Below are 22,558 nucleotides of genomic sequence, written 5' to 3'. Positions count from 1 at the left end.
ATCTAGGAAGAAATTTGCATCCATATCACGGTGAAGCAAGGTGAAGGAATGTTAATACATGGTAATTACGCTAAACGTTTGATGAGAGTGTCGCACCGTTTTGCTTCACGGTTTACCAGCAATTCTCTTCCTTTTACTTTGTTCTAAAAGATTGAATATTTAAGTACCTTGTATTTGAAATATGTATGTGTGATATATGCAAATGTGGTTTAACACTTATGTTATCCCAGGCTTAAGGTGACCCAATGGCCTGAAAATAGAAAATAAAATAATAGAAAATAAAAATAAAATGTAACTTCTCCTACAATTCCCGGATTCTCACTTAACCCTTGTGTTGTCTCGAGGTGAACGACCTCCCTGGCTTCCATAAGTAAATATGCAGTGGTGTAGTTTGTTCACCTTGACACAGAGACAACACAAGGGATACCACAAACACATTTGTTTTCTGGCTTTCGGGTCACTTTGAGTCCTAGATAAGGGTTAAGTGAATCTGTTAGTTGTAGAAGAAGTTACTTTTTCATTTTATATTTACATAGCTCGAAACTCACTAACTTTATATTAATTGTATATTTAACAATATTTAATATCTGAGTTTGAGTAACAAACTGACACGAAACAGAAATTAACTACATACAGTAGTTTGCTTCATCTTGTATGTGCGTCTGGTTCACAGTCCTGGAACAGTGACTTCAACAAGATGGTCATGGAAAGCTTCTGAAAGAAAGAAACAGGTGTGTGTGTGTTTTTGTTTAGGGGTGAACACTTGAATTTCGTCACGTTTCTATACTCGAGAATGACACGGGACTTTTTTTTTAAACAGGTTCCTAATCCAGGGTGTCACTGCAGGTGAGCCAGGCAATGGTTAATACTCATGAAGCAACGGAGATGAAGAACCAGAAACACAAGTTGGCCTTTTGAACATATTGTTTACCAGGGTGAAGGTATTGCACAGTGAGGAGGGAAAGAATCTCTGCGCAGGTGCTCGACACGTAAGTAAGTTCTGTCTTTTCTATTTCATACCAATTTAAATTAAATAAAAAATATTAATAACATGTGAGTCAGACTGATCTGAAAGATATTGAGATGTTTGTTTAACGTTTTGGTCGAAACGGTTGCTGATGTCATTCTTTTGGACTTTACATTTAAAATACCTTCTTTTTTAATTTTCAGGGAAATAAATAACAATTATTTCCTCAATGTTTATTTTTTAGGTGTGACATCATGATGCACAAGAGCACCAAAAACTCAGGTGATGACTTTTTTTTTATGTATTCATTTTGAATGAAAATTTGAGTGAAAATAATCAAAAATGCATCTCAATAACCAAACTCCAAGCTTTATTTAACATGAATCCACAAGTTTCAATTGTAAACAATGAGATAAGTAAGATTTATTAGTTATAAGATTTTAGTTATCATGTGATTTTAATTAAAACATTTTTTATTTCTGTTAGTTATACACAATGTAACACAATTTTACTCTGATACAGTATTTGGCAAGCATAGCTCCAGACATGTCTATGTGTTTGTGTCCCTGAGCAAGACAATAACCTGGTTTGTAACCCACGTTATGAACTTTAATTTTGTGAATGTAATTGAACTCAATTTTCTAAAAAAAAAAGCCTTGAGACTGGGAAGAGTTGTGACGCCGAAAAAGGAACTTTATTGTTCCGGACAACAGGGCGACGACGCTCAGAAGTTTTTGGCGATCCTAACCTCTATCTCACACAAGTCATTGTCAGAGGCTGAAAATAGCAGGTGTTGCGTTCTCAGACTAATGCTGTGTTCTGAGTCAGAGCTGCTTTAATAAATGATTGTTATAATAGTTGTATGTATTTAAAGTCACACTGATGTAGAACTAACTACATCTGATGCATAATGTTATATTGATGTATAATGTGAGAACATTTAACTACACTGTAGCAGAAGTTAGTAAAGGTCAGAGACATGAAACAAAGGGAGGCTTGTATTCTCACATTATCTCATCACTAAGTCTTGATCAAGATGACGAACAGAAAGGCTGGTACCATTTCTGGAGATGTGACCATCTGATAAATTGGACAGCATGGCAGAACAAATGTTGTTAGACCCACCATGGCACTTTGACACTGTGGCGAATCCACTGTAAACGGTTGAATGTGAAAAAAAATCAAACCTTGAAAAGAACTATGGTGTTTACACAGCAGAGGCTGCACCTGTTCGCTCCAGAGGAAGTGAGTCAATTTTGAAACATTTTCTTGTTACAAGAAGACAGTTTTATTTAAGTTGCTTCACCTTCTTGCTCTTTTAGAGTTTAGTGAAGCATTTTACACATGTTGGAACTTTTGTTTTCTCCACCACAATGGTGGATTCATCTTTGTCCTCGTCGGCAAATGACTTCATAAATCACTTTTTAACATTTTAAATCGTTCTACTTTCTCAACCTCTCCAACGGCTGGATACATTCCTCATTTGGATATCTGAACATTTCTGCGTGATAGATGTCGACGCACACATCAAACACTGTTTGATTTTGACAGCAATGATGCCACTTCTGAATAACTCCATAGACATTACAACACAGCTTTATGTTCAGAAGTGGGTCGGGCCATTTGGTGAAATGCAAGTGGACTGAGTTGCTAAAGTTCACTGATGTTTTCTAATGTGTGTATACATACAAATATGTATCTGGGTTAGCAAAAAGAAAGTTATTAAGAAAGTAGTCTATAAAAGTATTTTTAAACTGGAGTTTAGTTTCCAAGCGTTGCATTTATCACACAGTAGTCATGCAGACAGATTACATATGATATGTATGGGCAAAAAACAAAGAAGTGAAAAGTACATCATCAGGTAATAAAATCGAAATATATGCTAAAATGGTATTATATTAAAAAAAACTTTTTAAAAATATTAAATAAAATCAATTTTTACATATGTATATATATATATATATATATAAATATATTCACCTTAATATTTTTCAGGAGGAATGCATACTCTCAACTCTGACAAATTCCTATGTATATATATATTTAATATATATTGTTAAAAAAAATAGAATGTATGGTGTATAATGGACTGTTTACTGACCAGACATGACTAAAAATGCGATCAAACGAGGTTAAACCTTTCTTGTTAGGGGAATGGAGGATGATAGACAAGTCATATTGTTGAGACGGGTATTTATCTTTCCTCTGCACACATCATGTGTCATCTAGATCCAATTCATTGGGTCTTGTAACATGTCTTTATACATTTAAGTATCAACAAAAACGCTGCATAAAATGTTGGTAATGAATGAACGTAAAAAAAAGAAAATAATCATGTTTACTCAGTAAGCTTTGTAAACAGCAAAACCATAAATCCTATTTCTTCTTAAAGTATTTCTACGTTCATTCATTTCAGAATGAATTTTGATTGTTTATTTTCCATGGATTTGGATCTGGATGTTTAACAAATGATTTTTGAATTCAGTTGGCAGCGCTGTGTTCTACAGACCCCTCGGGCCAGTGACGGAAGTGAGGTCTGGTTATCTGTTCAAGTCTCCGCCACCCAATCGATGGAAGACCATGGTGACTTCTCACCCGCACATCTATGTGAGTGCTCTGGACTCATTTTAATCTGGATTTTTCTTCTTGACAGAAATCTTGGAGGTGGAGATATTTTGTGTTGTCCAAAACCAACCAACAGGAATATCAACTTAAGTATTTCCGGAATCCGGAGGAGATGGATCGTCCTCTTGGAGAGATCGATTTAACTCAGTATGGAAAACATTCAGAATGAACCTCGATTAAAAAATGACTCCTAAAAATGATTTGCCATTTGTTTGCTCCTCCTTTTAGTATCTCACTGCTCTACGTGAACCCCGAGCATCACCAGAAGTGGAACTGGGTCCAAAAGAACTTTAAGTGCTCTCCAAACTGTGTGCTTTACATACGGGTGTCAGAAAGGGACTTTTTTCTGGCCGGTAAAACAAGGTCTCTGATCCTTTTCATAGTTTCACTGAGAACAAAAAGTTTAGTATTTGTTTTTATGATGTGTTCTGAAAGTTTTGAAAATGTTCTTCTAGTTCTAACTGTAGCTGCCTAAAGAAGCCATGACAGAGTAGAGTTAGAGTTATTTTACTACCTTCATCCTTTTTAAATTCTCAGTTTGAGATTTTGTGTATGAAACATCAGACAATACTCAACTGGTTGTCAAATATTATTTAGCTCGGATACAAACCCTTAAATTCTTGTTAAAAATATAAAAATATATTAAAATGTCTTCTTTCTCTAATGTTATCATTATAATCATTTTAGTGAGGAAGTGGATTTCTGGTTTTCCGATCTGTTTAACGCCCTTCAAAACCGGCCATATAAGGTTCTCACTTCGAAGGTAATTCGACAACATTTTCCACGGATCTGTGAGTGACTGGGACTAAATGATTCTATGATCTCTCAAACAGGAAATCACTGAAAGGCGGTCAACAAACGAGGTATTTATGGCACTACATTTGGTTATTGTATGTATTATGTTCTTGCCAAAAAAATGTATTCATTTCATTTTTATTTTTACATGTGAATTCCTCCACTTTAACTTAAAACTTCCTTTGTTCAAACTTTTTAAAAGATCATTTCACACCCACTTCTGCGGAAAAAAAGTTTCGCCATGGCATCTGAAAAGGTTTGTATAACACACCCTAGCATTATTTCTTTTTTTCTTAAGGCCTTTCACAATAATGAAATGTATGAAAATGTACCATTAACATTAGCAGTTAATATAATTATTCCCTTTTCTTTCTTATCATTCATTAGACCAATAGTTGATTAAACACATTTGTAATTTCCCATTTTAGGTGAATATTTATTTAATCAGTAACTATATATTTCAATTTTAGGCACAATACAATCCATACTTGTACTTTGAAATCGACATAAGAAATGATTTTACACGTTTGTAAAAAAAAAATATATATAATAATAATAAAAAGGTCAAAAATTGTGCTGCTCAGACACAAGGTAAACATTCAGACAATTCAACTAGCATGAGCCGTTTTAATAAAATAAAAGTTGGCGACCGTTAGAGCCTTTTTTAATACTGTTTAGATGTTGAATGGGCTTCATCAAGCATTAACAATGTCTATATTAGGCTGCCAAAAGGTCATGGGGTAATTGCTTGAGCAGTTAAAGCACACAGTCAAGCAACATCCATGTTTGTCTGTTTGAATGTATGGATGACCCGAGCTGATCTCATCTTTAAATTGAACAACATGTCGTAAATACAAGCTGCTGCAGCCGCACATAGGAAGCCTCACTCGTCAGCTTTGTTTTGAAAAAAGTGACATGGTGGCATTCTTATATCTGAACACGAGAGGACATTAACACGGTTCAAGGGAGTGTATTCATTGCCACTTTGCCTGCGAGGTAGAGAAAGAATTGAATAAAACAGTGGAGTCTATCAAATAGCAGAAAGCCCTTTAGAGGGTGCAGCATGTACAATGTACCACATCTCATTCTTAAAGGGCAACTAATGTGAAACTCTACTGACTCACTCACATGTTTCAAATGTTGAAGTCTTTCTTCTCCAAGATGCAGTAAGTCCCTCATCATGACCATGTTTTGAACTTATTACTTTATAAATTTCTCCCCAGTCTGAAATCTTAGCGAACGAGAGGTTACGAGAGCAAAGTCCATTATGGTGTTATAAAGCCTTCACTCCTCCTCCAGTCAGCTGTAATGACACCCCGCTTTGTTTATACAATGAGTCCCTTGGGGGGAGGGAGAGGGGGGCTTAAGATATAGAGGTCCAAGATCTATTTGAGAGACACTTTAATCAAAACATTAGTTGCCCTTTCAGATGTTTATTGTTATTTTATCTCAGATTTAAGAAAACATTTCTGAATACTACTCAAAGATGTAACTGAATTTCTTTTCTTTTTTTACAGCCACCGTTGAAAATCCGCTCCATGTCAGATCCCTCCTCCAACAATCTGGTCAATAGCGCTGAGAAAATGGTTTGACATCACGGCAATTTTCTTTTGATGCTATGTTTGAAAAGGTAAATAATCTTTGGTTCTCATCGACAGGAGGATGATGAGTATGAACGGAGAAGGAGCTCTGAGCCTCTGTACCCAATCTATGACTACCCCAAACCAGTACATCCACTTAAACCAGCACAGGTACGTCTTGAGTGGGATACTATGTTGTACATCCTGCACCCTCTAATGAGCTTGCTAAAGTTTATTTTGCAAAATCTAACAACATTTTTTTTAGAATCACTTACATTAACAATGGTTGGGTCTCACATGCAGCCTTTTGGGTAAAGGAAAGATAGAATTATACCCAAACTTTTGCATACCACTGTACACAGATTAAACAACACTGCCAATTCATACAAATGACCAACACATGAAAGAAATTCCCTTGTTTTTTCTCGTTTCAGGTTGGAGAGAATGGCACCACCCACGGGAAGATGGAGTCATTGTGAGTTTCTGTTTGCACATACAGGGCCGATTAGATCCCAGTTTGCACATTATCAAAAGCAGACACTTTATAGAAGCCGGTCCCATAGATCTAGATTTTATTGCAAAAAATTGTACAATGTAACGAAGATACAATCTAGTAAACAAGCGATTTGATCAACTTGTAAGATAAAAGCTATTGCCTATTTTCTTGATACAGTAGCTACTTTATACATTTTATTTCCATGAGCAAACTATATGTTTTTAGAACAATGCGAATGATTGTAACTGAGCCTTGGAATTATATTTGTTTGACTTCAAGCAACACATCCAAGTTATTTCTTGCAGATATGAAACAATGATGGAGATGAAACAAGGGCAAGAGACAGAGACTGCGTATGTTTCTAAGCATCATTCTTCATGCTGTAATGTTTTTATTTCATAATGAAAAACCTTTTTTTTTTTGCTTCCAGAGATCTTGAAGTCGCCCAGATGACAGCCAGCACCCTGCTGAGGTCCGTCAATCAGGTCTACGACAAGTTTACGAACCAAGTTTCTCAATTGCCTGAAACAATGGGAAGCAGGTAAACCTGTTGTTTTTTGTTTTTTTATAAACCAATGTTTATTCCAACTCCTTCTTCCGTGTCACTGTGGTTGCTGGCCAAAGTGCCTGGCAATGACCTATGTACAAAAATAGCCCTAAACCGCCGCCTCATTGGTTAAAACATACTGACAAACAGAAACCCTCGTGTTATTAATAGCACTCGAAGGTCTCTTGACAAACTAAGCTGTCAGAGAAAGCGGCTGTTGAGCAACTCGATTGTTATCAACAGGTACTATTAATCATTATGACTGGAGCAGAAAGAACTAAGAGAGCAGGAAAAACACCAGCAGAACTTGATACTTTAATATTTCAACAAAGTTTATCTGGTTAAAAAATAACATTTTTATTTGATTTATTTATATTTATTCGTGGCCTCAAGGAAATTATTTTCGAGCAGTTGTCATTCGTCTGAAATAAATGTTGTAATTAAAATATTTCTAATTAACTACTGTATTTCTGTGTGTGTCCACCTGATCGTAATGTCTTATAGACTCCTAAACTGCGACCTCTCTATTGACCTCTCACTGAATGATTAAAGGTCAACTAAGGTTAAAACCCAACTTTCCTGACTTACTACTCACATGTTTCAAATGTGGAAGTCTTGCAGAGAACCAATGATGATTTAAAGTTACTTTATAAACTCTGAAATCTCGGCGAACGAGAGGTTACGAGAGTGGAGTCCATTTTGATGATGACTTTACTCCTCCTCCAGCCAGCTGTAATCATGCCCCGCTTTGTTTATACAACTAGTCTGTAGGAGGTGGAAACTGCCAGGATTGATGATGCATGGTGACAAACCTCAACGCTTGACCAATCACAGCAGAGCAGGCAGGGTTATGGTAAACAAGATTTAATCTCCAGAAAGAGTTTTCAGTGGGCGGGGCTTGAGCACATTTTCTAATGTACATATTTCAATGTAAAGAGAGTTTTGAGGGGACAGAACGGAAAATAAAAATCCCCCATGAAAATTAAAACACTTAAAATAATTTACACCACAATTTATACATATTAAATAAGGATGATTTTTTATAATTCCAGCTCCATTCAGCAATTGTTAGAAACCGTGATTCACCTGAACTTACACTTACAATTTGTTTTCACGCAATGACGGTTATTTCTGTTTTATAGTATGAAAAGAGAGGTTGGACAAGATCAACAGATAATGAGACAATCAATCTGATAATGATAGAATTATCAGTTTGACCTTAGATCCTACTTAAGTCCCAAACTCTCTTTTAGAAAAGTATAATTATTTTGAAGTAGACAGGGAACTGTACAAGTGAGGGACTTCACAATGCAACAAGATATTGTTTTTTGTTGTTGTTTCTAGGCTTATATCCGGAGAAGATACTGATCCAACTTTTTTGTTTCAGAGGAAGAACACGCCTCATGTCAGATGTCAGCAGCGGCTCAAGTGACAACGGAGCTGTCTCTCCTGTGGAGATTGGGGATAAACATCTTGAGCAGAAAATGTCAACCGAAAGGTGCAGATGTCACGTTTTGCTTCACTTGCCAATAAGATTGCACTTTTTAAATGACTCACATCGAGGTCCTAGACTGGAATGCTGCCTTACTGGTCACACTGGCTTTTGCTGGTGGTGGATTGGCAACAAGGAAAATTATACACAATTGACTCGTAACTTCGACCCGAAATTCAAATGAGCGCTTGGTTTTCTCTGTGATTAACTAAACATTTTACAGTTAAGTAAGTATAAGAAAGTATACGAGGATCGTTGGTACTGTGTTAAATAAAACTGATTTGATTCTCGTTTACAGTCTGGACCACATCAGCTTGGAAGAGAGGGACATTGAAGTCAAACAAGCGGATCTAAAGAAGCACCTTACACTCACAGAGGTCGATGGAAAACCAAGGTATGCTCGTTTCTCAAATGGAAGTCTTCTAGCCATATTTACACATTCAGGAAGAATGAGAAAACAACCGTTGATATTCTTCTACGGGTTTTGGCATGTCATTAATAGTAATACTTTTAACTAATAACAGAACAATACAATGAAAGTTTGTCATCAGAGTAGCATCACATCACAACATATGTCAACTGAATTATTTTTACACTCTTCATCCTTGATTTAAGTCCCTAAAAAACACATAGAAACAAGATTGGGACAAGTTATAAAAGTGTTCCAGAAGCACAGCCTTGCTTTTGTAAATTGAAAGCTGACAAGCAATGTTTATTGTTGAGCACTGGCTGAGGTACCAGAATCATACATGACACAGTCCACTTTTTAGGTTGTTAGTTACTTCAAGCAAATGGACACAGTTTGATTTGTCTTTATTAGCTATGGTGCACTTTAGTCGAAGCCAAATATCTGTTGTGTCAACATTTCTAATCTCAGTAATTTTAGTCATAAAAAGAAAATAGTGCGGATTTTGTCTCTAAATTATTTGTTTTTATTCTGAAACAGCCCAAGAAATAATTATCTTCTATATACTTTACGAAGAAAAAAAATGGCTAGAAAAACATACTCATCACAATGGAAATAACAAGTAGTGAATGAGATACATGTTTACACAATCAATAGATATTAATTTAACTTAAAGCATTTATTTCTTTCTACAAAGTTGTGGAAAAGATTTGAGTTTTAAGTTGAGATTGTTCACGGTTAGATGCCTTTGAAACATTTGTCTGATCTCTAACCAGTTTGAACTAAAAACCTCATTTGCAGTGTGTCTGGGTGGACTGGCCAGCCCAACAACGTATGTCTGTTCCACAAGGGAGACCAAATACTGGCCATCAACGACCTGCACACGGGCAACGTGGACGAGTTCAACATGTACCTCAGCAAGTCACTGAAGAGCGAGGTAAGTTGACCGTTTCTATTGTTGTTTTGCATGTCATGTATGTCCACACTTTTGTGTGTACAGGTGAGAGTGACCATCCTCCGTCAGGCCGGATGTCCAGCCCTGCATCTGCCCACCTGTCTCTGCACTGGCTGATCTCCGGGGTAGAGATCTTCACTGCCTACTCAACCCAGAAATGTTGTGCAATATCTGGGTGATAAATGAACAGTATTTAATCAAGACTCTGATCAGTACATTCACTTTACTGGACGACAAACACTCGACCAGTAAAATATTTAGACACATACATTCCATACATGAAGGAAGGGGTGTAGAAATGTGCAGCAAAGACATTTTAGATCCCTCTTTATTTTGTTGACAGAGCCATAAAATCAATCATGATACACCAGAAATGCTTGTCATAGGTGTGCCTGCGTTCATTTGTGGAATTGCATTGTTCCAAGGTCAGGTTGACAACTCTATCTGAAACCTAGCAAGATTGACATGAGAGTGAGAACCAATTCAACCGACTAATGACACATTAAAGTGAACCAATATGAATCATGAAACATCATGAATCAATAAATGAATGTAAGTCAGACTGGAAAACCTTACAGCACATCAAGAGAAAACCTTTGACCGGCAGTGAGTTTAAGAAAACACAAAAACGTAAGCATCAGTACTTGTACTTATAATTTTGATTAATACTTACTTGTGATGTGTAGATGATGTATTTGCACAAGGGAAGATATCATTATCATAATAAAGAGACAATGTGTGAGGTAGGCAAGAATGATCTACTATTGTTAACTTATTTAGCAGCACTGATATCAGATATCTTTCTTTCTTTTTGTTGTAACCTGCTCCTGTAGAATCCGGATTATGAACGATATACTATTGAGAACATGTTGGCCAAAATACTGCTGTGATGCTGTGAACGTACTTCTGTGAAATATGTATGATTGTGTAACTTATTTTTATTGTAAACACTGTATCATTGAATGAAAATATTATAGTGTAACTTTGAGCTCTGAAGACAGCAATGTGTGCCTACATCTAGTTGGTTCAGTGTTGGTTGCCAATAATTACAGTTGTTGTCACGCATGTCTTCTTGTATAAACCAAAAAAAGGTTCCCATGCAGTGATGTCATATTCGCAGGTATAATTATGACTTCTACAGATGTTTCATCATCCTTCCTTCGTCACACCTATGATCTTTATGTGCCTCAATTTCTACCAGCATTGTTATGGATGCTTTCCAATGAAACCCAATACAAAAATGAGGTTTCACTGCAAGTTGCGTCCCATCAAAACCGATTATGATGTAATTTATCTGCACAAAAGTACTGCGGTCAAAGTGAAATTTCACCCAAAATTGAAACTTCACTCATTTTTTACTCACCCTCAGTAGAATAAGGGTTTGGATTATGTTCAGAGTAATTTATTCCTTTTTAGAGTTATAGACACAAATGTATGTTCATTTTCATGTAGCAACTGGCGCTCAGTTGTCTTCGTCTTTGTCAAAAAATACTCACTTAAAAACATCCAAATATCTCCTTGGAGCTCGTCTGTAGTTTTCATCTTGTATTGAGGTCCCGACATAAGATATTGTTGTGAAAAGATTGAAATAAGTCTATATTTGAAGTGTGTTTGTAGCTGTAGTTTTTATACTCTCAGCTGCTGCGTGCTGTCTTTCCTCATTCAAACACATTTCAAGTGTCAGTGTGGATGTGCAAGATTGAGCTTCTAGCCTAGCAACACGCTTTGCAAATACAAAAAGTCAAATTAATCTTTCTGATCATGAGGAGAGACTTGCCTCAAGACCAATGGTCAGCTTCAAGTCCCTGGATGTAAATTAGGAAAATGACCAATCCAGGCATTCCCAGTCCAAGGTAGGATCCACAGTAATGCACTTCTTTAAATATACATGCAGGTGAGAACACGGAAGAAAGGCCCTATTCATGACCCATTCCAAAACCAAATAGATATAATATAAGGAACTGCAGCCCGATTGGGTGTCAGACAAGGTTGGCCATAATCTAAGCTAAAGGCAGCTTGATGAAATATAGTGTTTTTTCAAGCTAATTTTCTGTTAAAGCTAGGATACATGTGAGCATTCAAATTCCTTCCACTCACCTTGTCAAGATCCACTTGTATTTTGTATTTTGTCAAAGTACTTCCCACTTCGCCATTTTCTTTTTCTTTGACAGTTGACGGGTGTGGTTCCTGACAGTGGTTGGCAGAGTCGCACAGCTGCTGTTATCAATCAATCAGCCCTGACAGATTTAAGGGGCTGATCTCCAGCCTGCAGTTGTTGGCTCGTTTCCACCTGGTCATTTTTTGACTTATTGATTTTTGCTACGTTCTACCTGCTTGCTGTTTTAACTTTGTTCCTCGGACGTTGTTGTTCCTGGCGTTTTTCTAGTCAGCGTGAGTGTTTGATTTGACTTTTATACTTTCCCCCTCAGTGGATTGTGCGTCTTGCTGCCCTGGTGAAATCTACCGCCTTGTTTTCCTTGGACTGTTTTTTGAGAGAAAGGACTCTGGACTTGATTGTTATTTTTGGAAAATACTGTTTTGGACCTTGTTACCATCCTGTGAAATTCTGCCATTTATTGTCTTCCACTTGTGGGTCACCTTGTTAAGTGATTCATGACACAACTGCCAGTCAACATGTCTTAAAACATGTACAAATAGGAGGGCAGAGTATCAGCTTCTTCAGACAAACACTAGATTCCACTTTGAGTGTTCCTGAATATTCAGGCTTCTAGAGCTTCTTTAGAGTTTCTTTTAATGATCTGATCAATTTACTTACAGAAACACTGATTCTAAGGAACGCCTCCAAGATTTGAGTCACTTCCCACTGTTTCCTGATGTCACATGTGGGATTATTATAATATACACTTAAAAATAATTGCAAATTACGTGCTGCAGTAAAATAAATTGGACATCTCTTGAGTAAAATAGCTTTAAAGCAACACCAAGTGTGTGATGGTGTCTGTATCAATAACACTATTTCGTAGTGTGTTGTAGCAAAAGGTTCATCCAATCATGCACTCTAATCTCACCTGTTTAGTCTGAAATGTGTCATATGGGAACGGATGCTTTTACGGTTCACAAAACATTTTTTGGTCACATGAATCTACATGGTCTTTTGTCGAGAGTGGAGAAAGCTTCAGGAAGGAAAAGCTTCTTCAGGCAAAGCCAGCTGCGAGCTAACTAATTTCACTGACCTTTGCTACGGTGTATTCCAATCACAAAAACAGAGTGAAACTATTTTTCTTCCTGGTCGGCGGTCAAGAACCCCTGAAAGAATTTTGATGGAATATGATTTTGACATTAAGACATAATATTAATTAATTCAATTCATTATTGGCCAGTCAGTGTCAGTAAACGGCTCTTAAAGTCGTCATTACCCAAGGATTGTTTTTCTGTACATATTTTCTGCTGTCAAAATTCACTTTTAATACTAAACTTTTTTTGTCCATGCTTACCGATGTCATCACTAAGTGCAAGTGCATAAAAAAAACAACAGTACATAACACCCTAGAATAACCGAACGATCACAAGTGAACACAGAATAAAATAAATTTTAATATACAATAAAAAAAAGATTACATCACCATCTTATATTATCACAATTGCCCCAAATTTACAAAAAAAAACATTCAATAAAATGGGCTAAAATATACTATTTAAAAAATGATTCATCTATACATTTTGATTTTATAAATGTGTTTGAATGTATTCCTGATCCGGAATATATTTCACCAAAAATGAAGTGTATTGACTCAAGAAAAATACTTTTTTTCAACTGGATTCAGCAGACAAGGAAACAGATTACAAGTCTCGTACATGGTGGTGGTTCAATGAAAGACAAATGATTTGCTGTGTAGAAGATGAGATCATCAAAGAGGGTAAATTAATCTCATATTGTTTGCTGACAACAACAAAGACTTTATTGTAAGAAGACTTGTTATGAGTTCGATAGCTGCCTCCGTTGCTAACACAATCGTGGTAACATATTACATGAAGACACAGTTGAATCCTTGAGAGATGCTGGAAACGTTCACAACAACACTGCTTTAATTCATGTCGCCAATCATTTGTCTCGTCGTTAAACTATGAAGACATTCAGTCATTTCAAGACTTCATCAGCAAAGTATAGACTTCCATGTTACTGTCCACTTTACTTGTGTTTTTTAATTTCAAAACTGTGTAATAGTTAATTCCATTACTAAACTTTTAAACTCTATAAACCACAAGAGAAATATGTTGCACACAGCAATATATCATGACAACACAGTGAGGCGACTACGATCTTTTGTGTTGCGATGACACAATTGGTAAATGATGTTGTGTGAGCATTTCTTTTGAGTTATTATATGTAAAGAACATTTGGGACAAAGAGGGAACTTCCTTTTTCATCTTTGCTGTCGAACCTCATCATACCTGGTGAGCCACAGATAACAAGGGACAGAGAACTCTTGAAGTCTCTGAGTGAACTGCTGAGTCACTGTAGTCTAGTGGCCCATTGTCTGGCAATGACAACATCAGCCATATGAGTTGGTCTATCATTACACTGCTGTTTTTTTTTGTTTAGCCTTTATGAATTTGGATGAAAAGATCACTGGAAGCCAGTTAGAATTGCACAAGATTACTTCATTGATTGACAACACGACCACCTGAAAGAATAAGTTTTTCCTCTTGTCACGGACCAGCGCCCTTTCTTGTCCTCCCGGTCTTAGAACCTCAATCACTCTACCTCAGTCCGAGACTTGGATCACAATTTATCTACCTACATTTTACGACGGGAAAATGCTGTGTCAGCCCAGCTAGGACCTTTGCCCAGACAACAGTTTTTGGGAAACATAACTTTCCATGAAAAAACATCTGGGTTGAGATTGTAAAGTTGGTGAGTAAATGATGGACCATGCATTCTAGAGCAAAATAACAGTAACATGTAGAGACAGAAAAGGGTTGCGATAAATCCTAGACTTGTTTCCTGCGTTTTCTCATCAGAACAATTTCTTTCTCTAGTTTTTTTAAATAACCAAAGTCTTTCTAAACCCAAATATGTATATTATACCTCTGCTTTATCTGCTTTAAAAAAAAACTTGGAACCATATATTTGAAGTGAACTGGACATGTATCTGATAGCAAGTTACATTTACATCTCAGCCCACAAACCAGCAGCAGTTTCAAGGAGGTAGTTTTTAATAAAACCGACAAAGACGGAAGAGGATGTTTAGGATCTGACCCATGTAAGTTTCAATGAATTAAACGTTAGAGAAGATCATTTTAAAATTCAGGTTCATATGCTGGATTTGAGACCCGTCTGCTAATGATCCAAACAGAGGAAAATCTTTTTCTATGTTATGGATCAGGCTATTGAAACTGAGGGGAAAATGGCTGTTTTGTAGTGTGAAATACATACAGTATATATATATGTATATATATATATATATATATATATATATATATATATATACATGCTCTCAATGATCTTATTCACAGAAAATATCCTCCTCCTTGATGATGTTATTTACACACAAGAGCTGCCTGATCACAACATAATTCAGTAATAGGGAAACGTGAAAATAAATTGATAAATATATTTTTTTATGTACAGGCATTTTACCAAAACTATAATCCAACCTAAGACCTGAGTCATGCCTTTGTGACGTGCAAACAAGTTCATGTGATACAGTCATGTTTCATTGCTGCGTGAGTGTGTGTGAGACAACTTCCCAATGAAGATAAATCCTTCTAAAACTTATCTTAAACAGAATAATGAGATATATATTTATTTGGATTTTTTTTTCACACCATTACGTAAAGTCCAAGTTAATAATGACATCACTGCTACGAAGACCTCATTGACCACATTTGAGTCAATCAGAGGAATCCAATAAATATGGAGTTTTACATTTTAAAAAGTATTATTTTAAAAACTGTAGTACAAAAGACATGTTGGAACTTTGTACTGGCAGTGAGTGTGGAACAAAAGTAGTAAAATGTTTAATATTACAGAATCTTTGGGCAAATCTTTCAACCAAAAACAATTATTATATACAGTACATCTTTATAAATAATTGTATCACTGGTATAACGTTTTAAAAAGTGGTTTAATTCAAGTAATCTTTTTGGATGCTAGGAATATGTGCTCCCATTACTGGCCTTTCAATGATATTTTCAGTCCTCACTTCTATCTCAGTGAAGAACATTACAAGAATATTGTGAGTAAATGTCAAGTATGTAAGTTATAAACAAAGTATAATTATGTCATGGTAAAATGTTTTCTCTTTTTTGAGTATATACTACAAGCACTCTGGGTAGTACAGTGATGCATTAGGCAAGTGAGAAGTTTGCCTGTTCAATTCCCTTTTTCAGATAGTGTTTGTATGCTCTTCCCGTGCTTGCATGGTTTAGCCACTCTTGGGCAAAGCGAGTAAGTGGAAAAAAAGTACATTATTCTATTAAATTGCGGGTAAATTTATCATTAAAACAAAACTTAGCTATTGTATTTTATTAATGGGAGACTTTGATATGAAGATAAACACTGATAAAAGCAAAATATGTAGTGACTAATCAATTTTCATTTTTTTCTAGTCACTGAATTGATAAAGTATCAGCTATATACAGTATATGTTGGTAATAAAGTGACACATTGTGAAAATTTCCAAAAGGACTGGCAGCAAAGTTCCTGCTGAATAATATCTACAGAGTTCAGAGACACCATTGCCATGAATCCAGGATAGACTACGTTGACTAACATTGGAAAGTCGAACAGTTCTTTCTAGCTCAGTTTAAGTCTCAACAGCATTAGAGGAATGTTGCTTTTTTTCCTGAATGTTCTCCAAAGTCAGATCCCTGAATGTTATACGTCTCATTTGAAACCTGAAATACAACAATATCTTTCAAGTCCACAGATGAGTATGGAAGTCAAAAGTGTTGCCTTCAGTTGAAGTAGAGCTCCTTGGTCAGCATTGAGACCACACAGGGAATCTGCTTCTTCTCACTGAAGCGAGGGTCTTCGGACCAGGACTCGAAGCTAGTGGCCACTGTGTAGTTGACGCGCGTCAGGATCTGCATGATCTCCAGCTGTTTCCCAAACTCGCTGAGGACGTTACAGAGTGCCTGGACAAACCAAGAGCCACGTCCAGGGTTCCTCCAAGAGTAATAGCCTGTGGAGCCGGCAGCTTATTTGTTAGTCATGGTGGAGCTGGCACAAAAATATCTTAAACACAATTGTATTATAGATCATTATTGTCTGAAATGTGTTTTCTTTTTGACAACAAGGTGGTATTTTCTCTGAAGTAAAAATTTAATTGTATTTATTTATCATACATTTTAGAAACATCGTTCATTAATTATATGAATATTGATTTAAAAGTGAAGCTGAAAACAAATCGGGATATAATCTTAACCCATCATTCTCTCACTCATCAAACTGCACTACCTTATCCATCGTCATCATCATCATTGGCTCTGTTCCTCTTTCTCTCATGTAACATCAGCCAAAATGACTAGTCTTTAAAGGGATTTCTCGCCTGCTCAGGACATTTAAGTGGTGGCAAAAAGTTCGGTAATGCATCTAGAAATCTCCTTTATGTAAAAAAAACAAAAACAATGTAGACTGTTAAAGAAAATGGACTTGTACCACACGTTGTTTTAATGATCACATACATGTGGTGTTTTTGAAAGATCAAGAAAAGTGTAAAATGCTATGTCAGTTTGGTTGAGCATTCCATCAAGTAGATTCAGGGCCAGGGGAAAAGACCGTTGTAGTCAGTCTCCATCACTTTTGAAAAGGTCACTTAATCCTGTTTTCTCCAGAACTCCTCTATCGCCCCCTGCTGACATCTATCTTAATACCCTGTATATTTCCCTTTTTACCACTGTATTCGTCACACACTTCTCCTTCAAAATGATTCCTGCACTGTTTCTATTTTCGTCTATATCCCCACAAAGCGGTTGAATTTACTGTTAGTTCAACATCCTTGCACTTTTTCCAGTATACATAATATTTCATCTTTTTCTTTCTTTATTAAATGATTAGATCTGCCTTTACTGTAATGTCACTTCCCCTCACACCATCTGCTCTGTTTCCTTTTTCTGCTTCTGTCTCCAAACTAGTTTTCTTCCTCTTGCTTTGGTGTCTAGTTTATTATTTCTCGCGTGAATGTTTGTAATTGGATTATTAACAATCATATGGTGACCCATTATTTTTCTAGACTTGGCACACAGTCCTGTCTCGAAGAGGTGACAGTTTTCAAAGTTTTAGAATTACTCATTGCCTTGTCCTATGTGAGTTTATCTGCACTAAACAAGAAAATGAAAATTGTTGAAAAAAATCCAAAATCACATGGATTTGTCTAGAGTTCAAGACACACACGTGAATAAAGGGAAGCATCTAAAGAGTGTGTGAACAGAACTGTAATAAAAATGTAATAATGGTAGTCAGAAGTTTATACATAGGTACTAGAAAATCAAGGTACCATTTTAGTTTTGACAATTTAATTAGATTGGTTTAGTCTTTTAAATTAAACTAAGAAATTGTTTTTCTTTAAATACTGTTCAATATCCAAGATGACACTTATTAATATTTACTTTGCATGTTGTAAATCAGATCATGAATTAAATATGTTGGGTAGACTTTAAACACGATATTATTGGCCTAAATTAACAAGGTTTACTTAATCAGTTCAAATTGTTTAACTCTTACCCATAATAAACATATGGGTTGTGCATTCTAACAACGTTAGCTTCATATTGTTCCGTCTTTGTTTACACATGAGGCTTTGGTGGCACGAAGAAGAAACCGCTCACCTGGCACAGTCGAGTAGGCAAAGAGGAAGTCGGCCTCCACAGGAATCTTATGTCTTGGGTTCGCATCCGTCTCCAGGTTATCGTTTGGAGGACCAGAGTCTGTTTGTATGCCGTCGTCAAACTCTGAGCCCCGACAAGCCTGACAAGAAATCATTCCTGATCAATTGAACACCATTCAAATATATATACGTTCTTATACAAATTTTGATATTTATTCTGAAAACAAACATAACGAAATATAATAAAAAATATTTTTCTTTCGTTGAATTATATTATTCTACGTGTAAATAGACTCAATTATTAAAAAAAAAAATTCATTGTGATTAACATTGTAAGTAAAATGAATTTAAATTAAAATTAAAAAGGAAATATCAAACCAAGAAAACTAGTTAGTAGAAACAGAAGCAAACGTGTACCTGAATGAAGAATAGCTTGGGTTTCCCGACTAAGCTTTTGCACTTGTCTCCTCTGAACAGCGAGGTCATGGACTTGATAGGCATGGATCCATCTGTACCATAGATCATGCCCTCCTCGCCGTGACTCAGCAGTATACATGCAAAACACGAACTGTTACTGTGGTCCTCCTCCGAGGCTAAAGAGAACACACACATAAATAATTATATCAACCATTTAAAAATAGCAGGTAGTGTATTTAAAATAATACATTTTTAATATCAAACATGTAGGGTCTCAAACCTAGGATTATATGTCTAGCTCCACTTAAACATGTTGCTGTATAAACAAAATGTATAATAAAACAGGGGTACTTAACCTTTTTTGCACCACGGACCGGATTCATGTCAGCATTTTATTTACGGACCAACATTTAGATGGAACAGTTAAAATAAAAAATTTAACCCTTGTGTTATCTCGGGTCACGGTGACCCGAAGTTCATCTTGACCCAGAAGGAACACAAAGGATAAAAACAATTACATCTGTTTTAGATAACTCCCTGAGATAACACAAGGGATACATTTTTTGAGTCAACTTGACTGAAACAAATGTCTAGACGTGTCAAGAGTCACAGGCGAGACTTACTTTAATACTATCTTTAAAAAGAAAAAAAACACCTTTCAGATAGTAATAATTAATAAAAAATAATTTTGACTCCTTGTCTGGTCCATTAACAAAAGCCTCAGGGACGGGGAGTTTAGGACCCATGTGATATAAGCATGTGTTGGAATCCTATTGTCACATCACAAAAGGTTTCACGTCTCATTTTTCTTTTTTTGATCATCTGTCATTCTGTCTGTTTGTTAGCAGCTCTTTTATGATACATATTCCATCAAATGTTGCCCCAAATGTCATCATTCTTAGCTGATATTTACTATATTTATGAAATTGCAAAAACAAGTGCGATGCGATGAAGTCAATCCAAATGTTGATGCTTCATTCTCTCATACCTTCTTTGAGAAGTCGCTCCATTCTCTCACACGTCTGATCATTGTAGATGAAGACGTCGAAGCCCAGACTCTTGAAGCACTTGAACAGCTCGCCGGCGTCTCTGTCCGTGCCGTTACGTACATTCATCCCTGATGGAAAAAAAACCCTTCTTTTCAGAATGCAAAACTCTGGATATAAAAACACACTTTGAAGGCCACCGTACCTGTCTTTTCATCAAAGTTTTTGTTGTTAATAATGATGCACTTCCCCACATGATGGTGGCTCATCTTATAGCGGAATGTTGGTGAAACAATTCTGTAACGGCTTTCAGAAGAGTAGTCCTGCTCCTGCATCTGGCCATCCTTGTTTTTCCTACTACAAGAAGAATATGATGAAACACGCTCGGTGACAGATCAAGACCATTACATCAAAACCACGAATGAATACAATTTTAGTAAGTAAGTAAGTAAGTAAGTAATTTTTATTTGTATAGCGCTTTTCAAGACCAGGGTCACAAAGCGCTTTAACAATCAAAACAATACTCAATAAAGTATGTACTTTAAAAGGCAAGATAAAACTGATAACACAACAGGAGTTCCAGAAAATCAAGGAAAAGCCTGAACAAATAAAAACGTCTTAAGAGAAGACACATTAGTTAGTTTTTCAGATGAAATTCCCCCACACCTGCCATATTTCCATTCTTCCAAAGATGTATCCAGATGGACAAGCCAACCTTGACCCATCAGTAGGCAGGCGACCTCCCAGCCTGTTCTAGAAGGACCTAGTCATCAGGTTACCTCAAAGAGAGGGACAATGTATGGCCACCGCTCAACAAGGAACAGCCCACCGAGTTCTAACAACCATGTGATTCCCCCTCCCATCCCAAAGCCGCCGCCACATACTGGAAGCAACAATAACAACGGGGCAATTCAAAGAGCCGCCGGACACGAACGGGACGCCGGGGGTCTTACCTGGGTTCTTCATTCAGCGCCACGCCACTCTGCATCGGAAATGCCTTGATTATGCCTCGATTATTTATTTTCCAGGGAAAAAGAGAAATGTTTCCTTAGATCTTGTTCTGTGTGTGCTAGGATACCGACATGCTCTCTGTGGTGGAAGGAGACCTAACTGGGTCATTAGGTGTGGAGGACAGGGGCGGCACACTATGAGCTCCTGAGTCAGCAGCCACGCCACAACACCAGTGCTTTCTAAAGGTCTATTCACTGACTGACCATGCACTCTCCTCTGAGGTCAGGCCAGGCAAAGTGTGGCCCTTTTGCTGACATGGCACTAAAACCTACAAAAAGTTTCACTTAAAATCTCAACTTTTGAAAAATGAGAAAGTCCTATATCGAACTTCTAACTTATTTTCTTTATCAACAAAAAATATGTCAAAGAATCATGATTATAACCCGGCTCCTACATTTATAATGTAAATTGTCAAGTTAAATGAATTTAATTAAACAAAAGTCATTTGTTAAAAAAATATATATATAAGTTGAATGTCCCTTCATTTTTAATGAAAATTCATGATGAAGTTTTTGTTTTTAGAAACGATTTCGCAACATTAGTTTTCCAACATGGCATAGCTTAGATGCTAAACATATAAGTACGCCTGTCGCTTCTGCTCAGCTATTATTGGACATTAAACTCGCATTCAATTATACTTTTATCAGTTTTCTTAAGAGAGAGCTTACTAAGAAATACCAGGAATAAAAAGTGAGTATTCTCTTTACTTAACTTGAGATAAATAAGCTTTTGTTTTTAGCTTGTAGCCAATGAGCTAGCTATTTTTGGCGCGCCTACTCCGGCTTTTGTTGATAAAGTTGCTGTTTTTCTGTTGTTTTATTTATGTCATTCAGTTAAACATTCAAATCACAAGTGTTAATCGACATTGTTACCCTGTGGAGTCTAGAATCTTATAAAGGGAACAATGTATAGTTAAAGATGTTTGTCATATGTCTTGGCCTTTTAGAGTTTTTACATTTGTAGGTATTTTTAAATGTGTATTGCTTTTGATGGTTAAAGTGCTTTGGGACCCTGGTCTAGAAAGGCGCTTTACACATAACTGTTACTTACTTACTTACTTACTTATTTACTTTGTCTCACTGTCAAGATGGCAATGATGTGTGAAGGAAATGGTGTCCAGGGATACATTTATATTTTATAAAATGTAGAGTTTAGGCTAGAATTGAGTTATCCACACTCAAAACAAAACAAAGAGAGGCCACTAAACCCCGTTAACGGAGAAGAAGAATATACACTATTACACCAATATGTCACTCCTGGTTATATCATAAACACGTGTCTATTTCTAAACACAAAACTTTAAATGATGGTTTCATTCTGGTCCGAAAAATATATTCTGTGTCTACACAGAAAAACAAAACAAAAAACGAAGAGAAAAAAGTGAATTGGACCACATAATTAAAATATTAGGTGTTGACAAACTTGTTGTGGGGCATTTTTTGCAAAACTACGATGAAAGGATGTTGGGTGTACGGAATTGCTCACACAA

The 22,558-nt window shown here is 36.4% G+C and overlaps 2 protein-coding genes across 4 annotated transcripts; one reads left to right on the top strand and one right to left on the bottom strand.

The window, feature by feature from the left end:
* Positions 1-867: 867 nt before the first annotated feature.
* On the top strand, positions 868-10,965 carry LOC148077073 (pleckstrin homology domain-containing family S member 1-like). 3 transcript variants are annotated; one of them, XM_087794060.1, is made up of 17 exons: positions 868-989; positions 1,212-1,249; positions 3,453-3,550; positions 3,621-3,739; positions 3,821-3,955; positions 4,280-4,355; positions 4,426-4,455; positions 4,590-4,643; positions 5,905-5,973; positions 6,046-6,140; positions 6,395-6,442; positions 6,769-6,816; positions 6,894-7,004; positions 8,398-8,508; positions 8,801-8,896; positions 9,710-9,845; positions 9,909-10,965. In XM_087794060.1, the coding sequence occupies exons 2-17, from the start codon at positions 1,222-1,224 to the stop codon at positions 9,978-9,980; spliced, it is 1,326 nt and encodes a 441-aa protein (XP_087650186.1). In that variant the 5' UTR covers positions 868-989; positions 1,212-1,221; the 3' UTR covers positions 9,981-10,965. The 3 variants fall into 3 exon arrangements, with proteins under 3 accessions (XP_087650186.1, XP_087650185.1, XP_087650187.1); XM_087794059.1 differs by having other exon boundaries at positions 878-993; XM_087794061.1 differs by having other exon boundaries at positions 879-993; positions 6,046-6,138; positions 6,402-6,442.
* Positions 10,966-16,784: 5,819 nt separating this feature from the next.
* Positions 16,785-21,062, bottom strand: casp7 (caspase 7, apoptosis-related cysteine peptidase). The gene is made up of 6 exons (XM_087793147.1): positions 21,012-21,062; positions 20,264-20,415; positions 20,061-20,189; positions 19,073-19,248; positions 18,657-18,795; positions 16,785-17,011 (listed from the first exon to the last, which is right to left on the bottom strand). The coding sequence occupies exons 1-6, from the start codon at positions 21,044-21,046 to the stop codon at positions 16,785-16,787; spliced, it is 858 nt and encodes a 285-aa protein (XP_087649273.1). The 5' UTR covers positions 21,047-21,062.
* Positions 21,063-22,558: the final 1,496 nt, after the last annotated feature.

This window comes from Callionymus lyra, chromosome 6, assembly GCF_982586985.1.
Source record: "Callionymus lyra chromosome 6, fCalLyr1.hap1.1, whole genome shotgun sequence".
Lineage (NCBI taxonomy): Eukaryota > Metazoa > Chordata > Actinopteri > Syngnathiformes > Callionymidae > Callionymus > Callionymus lyra.
Note: the sequence above shows the minus strand (reverse complement) of the source record. Positions and strands in the feature narration are given on the sequence as shown.

What these genes read in the sequence shown, in the direction of transcription:
- LOC148077073 (XM_087794060.1), top strand. Translation starts at nt 1,222, where the DNA reads ATGATGCACAAGAGCACCAAAAACTCAG. An exon ending in ATAAGGTTCTCACTTCGAAG is followed by an intron (nt 4,356 to 4,425) that starts GTAATTCGACAA and finishes TCTCTCAAACAG; the next exon opens with GAAATCACTGAAAGGCGGTC. An exon ending in GGGCAAGAGACAGAGACTGC is followed by an intron (nt 6,817 to 6,893) that starts GTATGTTTCTAA and finishes TTTTGCTTCCAG; the next exon opens with AGATCTTGAAGTCGCCCAGA.
- casp7 (XM_087793147.1), bottom strand. Translation starts at nt 21,046, where the DNA reads ATGCAGAGTGGCGTGGCGCTGAATGAAGAACCCAG. An exon ending in GCGCTGAATGAAGAACCCAG is followed by an intron (nt 20,416 to 21,011) that starts GTAAGACCCCCG and finishes TTCTTCTTGTAG; the next exon opens with TAGGAAAAACAAGGATGGCC. An exon ending in TGCCTACTCGACTGTGCCAG is followed by an intron (nt 17,012 to 18,656) that starts GTGAGCGGTTTC and finishes CCGGCTCCACAG; the next exon opens with GCTATTACTCTTGGAGGAAC.